Raw genomic sequence first — 4,281 nt, 5'->3', positions numbered from 1 at the left:
AAACCATAGTTAACTTCACTACAGTAAATAGCATTTGAACCTTTGAGTATTTGACCTTAGGTTAATTAGGACAAACTATTTTCAAAAACACATTAAATTACGCTATTGTGAACGAATTTGAACATTTTGTAAAAGTAATTTATGACAAATGTGTTCCAAAACATATTATAACACACGTAAACGCACACAACATATTTCAAAAGTATGTTATTCTACGCTGCTGCGGTAGATGTATTTCAATGCAATTTAAATATGCGACGAGGACCACAAAACATCAATGTTGACTAGGTATTTTCGAAATAGCAGACTATTCGACAGTACAAAAAATATTGACAAAATCTTGAATCAAACGGCAATTTAAATAAGGAATTTCAAACACAAATGACCATTTGGCATTGCAGAGTATTTCCCGCTCATTGGGCCAAATCGTAATACGGATAGATTTAAATTATGCACATATGTGTTTGTCTTCTTATTTAAGTATATAAGTTTATATCAAACACGTTATTACTTATTTTGTATGTTATATCATTTGTTGATGAATTTATTATTATGGTTGTATAATACTAATATGTGAATGAGTTTTAGTTGTATAATAATTTCCCATGGATGTATGACAGTCAAAAAAAGTTTCGACTATCTTTTGTTTTACATTTATAAATAACTTATGGCGGAACGAGCCAGCATTTATTGACATTTTGCTAAAATGATTATGAAGTGAAGAAAAACGCTGTCTCAAAACGAGTTCGGAGTAATTGTTTATTGACGCTGTACTTGATCCATCCTTAGAATAACAGGAAAATGCATGCGAAAATTAGCGACTATTCTCTAAAGTTGTTGCATATTATATTGCTTTTCGCAACTTGTCATAATTTATACAACCAATGTGCGAAACAAAACAGCTATTCCTGAATGTATTGAACGGTAAATTGTGTGTTCCCAGTTCGCACTGCCACGGAGTTCAGTGACGCGCATGATTTGAGAACATCTGAAGAGCCTCGTCTGATAGCTCGCCTTTCATTGGGGGACATCAGCCTACGATTCAGTATATATTCATCCGCGAGGAGCGCGCTATTTGCATTTTCCAGCCGACTTAATCTGCTAGGGATTTCTAGCAAGAGGATTTTGATTCCGTTGCTAAGAAGAACATAGAAAATTGCAAATTTGTTTTAGATATCTCACAGAGGACAAATTATTGAACGTCACAACGAAACATATAAAAGGATTGTCCTTTAATCCATCTGGACTTTGTTCTGATTTGACGATACGTTATCTACTTAACTTCGGATATGAAAACAAAAATGAGTATATCGTATTTTATTTTGGGTTGTTGGCTTTTGAACGAAGTCAGTGCGTATCAAGACAGAAGTTGTAAACCGACATCAGCCGATATTCTCGGTCCGTATTACTACCCCAACGTTCCTCGTCGGCGGCAGATTTGCGAGCGCGACAGAGCATTTCACCAGCAACGCCACCTGTTGGTGGAGGGTAGAGTGATGGACGAAACATGCCGACCGTTGAGCGGAGCCCGCATCGAAGTATGGCAGGCGGATGCGGACGGACATTATTTATTCAAAGACATGTGCAGGGGACATTTCTACACTCAAATCAGGGGAAACTACGCCTTCCTGACACTGCGACCGGGAAAATACTCCACCGACCCGACGGGACGTTTGTTCCGGCCAGCGCATATTCACTTCCGGGTGGTTGCGCCTGACCACGACATCTTGGTAACGCAGATGTACTTCGACGGGGACTCAAGTCTTGGTGTAAACGATTCATGCTCAACGTGCTCCTCGGATCATCCTGACCTGGTAGTGTCCACGCACGAAATGTGCGCAGACGAGAGTGGCAAGTACTGCATCGATATCGCGCACTTTGACCTTGTGCTCAGACGTGGCAGTGGCGTCGACGTTGTCAAAGACGTGGATGACTCCCTTCCGGAACTTCTGGACATGGCTAAAGAAGGAAAGTGAACGCACGTACGTGTATGTGTTGATTCGCGTGTAACTGTGGGTTGAGTGATAAACTTAATATAAGTATATTTCAATTCAGCAGCGTTCATGTAGCAATGCAACGAACATAGGGCAATGCATTTAAAGACATGTTCAGTGTTCATCTATTTTATTGATTTTAAAAGTGTCATTACTATGACATATTGGTTTAACGTATATATATAACGTAAATATTTTTATTCTTTATTTATATTAATAATACTAGTTGCCTACACGTAGATATAAACTTAATCCGTTGATAATTGGATGACAATTTTTCGTCAGAAGTTATAATATGTAAAAACATCGTTCTCATATAAAAAAAGGAAATGTTATTTTTCCCTTAGTTTCAAATTTAAATCAAATAATGCAGATGAGAACATCTTTACATGCGACTGATGGCTTATTTATGCAGACATGTATACATAAAAATACAGTTGTTATTTAAAAGACAAAGCTGTTTTGTTAAATCAAAGCAGTCGCTTAGAATCTGTATTTTTCATTCAACATATTTATGTTTTTACTTGTGAGTTAGCTGATGCTAAAATCAGAAAAGTACCAACTTAATTGTGGCAAACTTGTGGTAATTTCTTTAAATTGCGATTTTATCAGAGAAAAACGTATTTTAGCCATCAGTAAACGGACTAAATGGCGTTTAAATATGCATTTGATTTCCATGCAATCAAGCTTGAAAATAAGGTTTAAACCTAACACATTTTAGCTTGAATGTCTCATTTTGAATAATGTGTTACTTACATGGACACAATCGATCACATTTTAAAGATATATGTAAATAAATTAATGTAAATTAAAGTGTATGTTCGCTACCGAACATCACTTTGGTGTTCTGGTGTGTGCGCGAGCAGAATGAGCTATTAAAAATGTGCTTATCATAAAGTAATATATTTCAAATCTAAATTGAACAGGAAAAAAATAGTTAGTGCGATCTACGGATTTGTTCGCACATAGTTATCTGTTTTTATTTGAGTCTTATTTAAGAAAACTGGTGTCTTGATAGGCAGTTAGTTATTTTAAATGTTTATATATTTTGATAAAGTAATAATTTAACTGCTTGCTGTAATGGCACTTACAGTAGTTTTTTTCTTAGCATAGATAAGTTTTATTAATATATTGTTATCATACGCATACCACATAGTAATAATACGTGATAAAATGTGATTGTATTTAAATATTTATCATATAACAACGATATTATAGGTAGTATACACTAGTTCTACATGAATATTTGTCTGTTAGAAAAATAAAGAACCCAAACGTATATATTTAATGTTCTTTTTGACGATGCTGCAAAGCATCGTCTAAGTTATCATACCAGTGAAAAAATATTCACAATGGCGACCTATGTAAAAGACCGAGCCAGTCCGATTGAGATAGCTCGATTTTTCTAATCGGCACACCTCGCTGATTATCATTGATAAAGGTAAATATTAATAGAACAGCATATCCTTGGGAAACAGATTAAATAAGTGTATCAGAACGTTAATTTTAAATTAGTAATTTTACATCCATTTTATTTTTATGGACCAATGAAACAACTATATATTTTCTCTATTTTGTTTGATATTTGTTCTCGATTTTGTAAATAAATTGCGAATGAAAACATGTAAAATTAACTTTTTACGTGATCAAAAAACTAAAGAATGCGAACAATTTCGAACCTGCAAATTGTAAACGCTGCACTGCTATGATATATATAGATAAAACAACATTTCTTTGCGTAATTGTCCGTCCCGCTAGCGCAGTGGTAAGGACGTTCGATTTTTCACCTCTTCGACACCGGTTCGATTCCCGCAATTGGCGCAATGTTATATTTTGTCTGTTTTGTGGTCACCATTTCGGACAGGTGTTTTTTCCGGATAATCCTATCCTATAACCCGCAGCATAAGACCATATAAAAAATTAAAAAGTATTTCAGTACTAAACAAATAGCTGGAAATTGCAGCTATCATTCAAAATTCGTCCCAACTGTCGTCAATCTAATCTTATTAGGTAGGAGTGCTGGACACACTCCGGGTCCCAACATTATGCAGCCTCAGCGCGGAGGTAACCCATTACCTTGGAAAAACACAAATACACACACTGGGTGCAGCATAGGCGCGTATAGACTCAAACAAGGCAACAAACTAAAGTGCGGGCACAATCATTTTAAATTAACATATTGAATACGATATTCTAACAGAAATTACACAACCACCAAGTGTACATACCATGTTTGATATTTCGTTCGATTGTTAGATTTCAGCATATACATGTATTAGGTCATATC

The 4,281-nt window shown here is 35.5% G+C and overlaps 1 protein-coding gene across 1 annotated transcript; it reads left to right on the top strand.

Annotated features, from left to right (window-relative positions):
- The first annotated feature begins 1,258 nt into the window (after nucleotides 1-1,258).
- On the top strand, nucleotides 1,259-3,273 carry LOC127843835 (uncharacterized). Its single transcript, XM_052373706.1, has one exon. The coding sequence runs from the start codon at nucleotides 1,290-1,292 to the stop codon at nucleotides 1,974-1,976; it is 687 nt and encodes a 228-aa protein (XP_052229666.1). The 5' UTR covers nucleotides 1,259-1,289; the 3' UTR covers nucleotides 1,977-3,273.
- The last annotated feature ends 1,008 nt before the right edge of the window (nucleotides 3,274-4,281 follow it).

This window comes from Dreissena polymorpha, chromosome 9, assembly GCF_020536995.1.
Source record: "Dreissena polymorpha isolate Duluth1 chromosome 9, UMN_Dpol_1.0, whole genome shotgun sequence".
NCBI classification, from domain to species: Eukaryota; Metazoa; Mollusca; class Bivalvia; order Myida; family Dreissenidae; genus Dreissena; species Dreissena polymorpha.
Note: the sequence above shows the minus strand (reverse complement) of the source record. Positions and strands in the feature narration are given on the sequence as shown.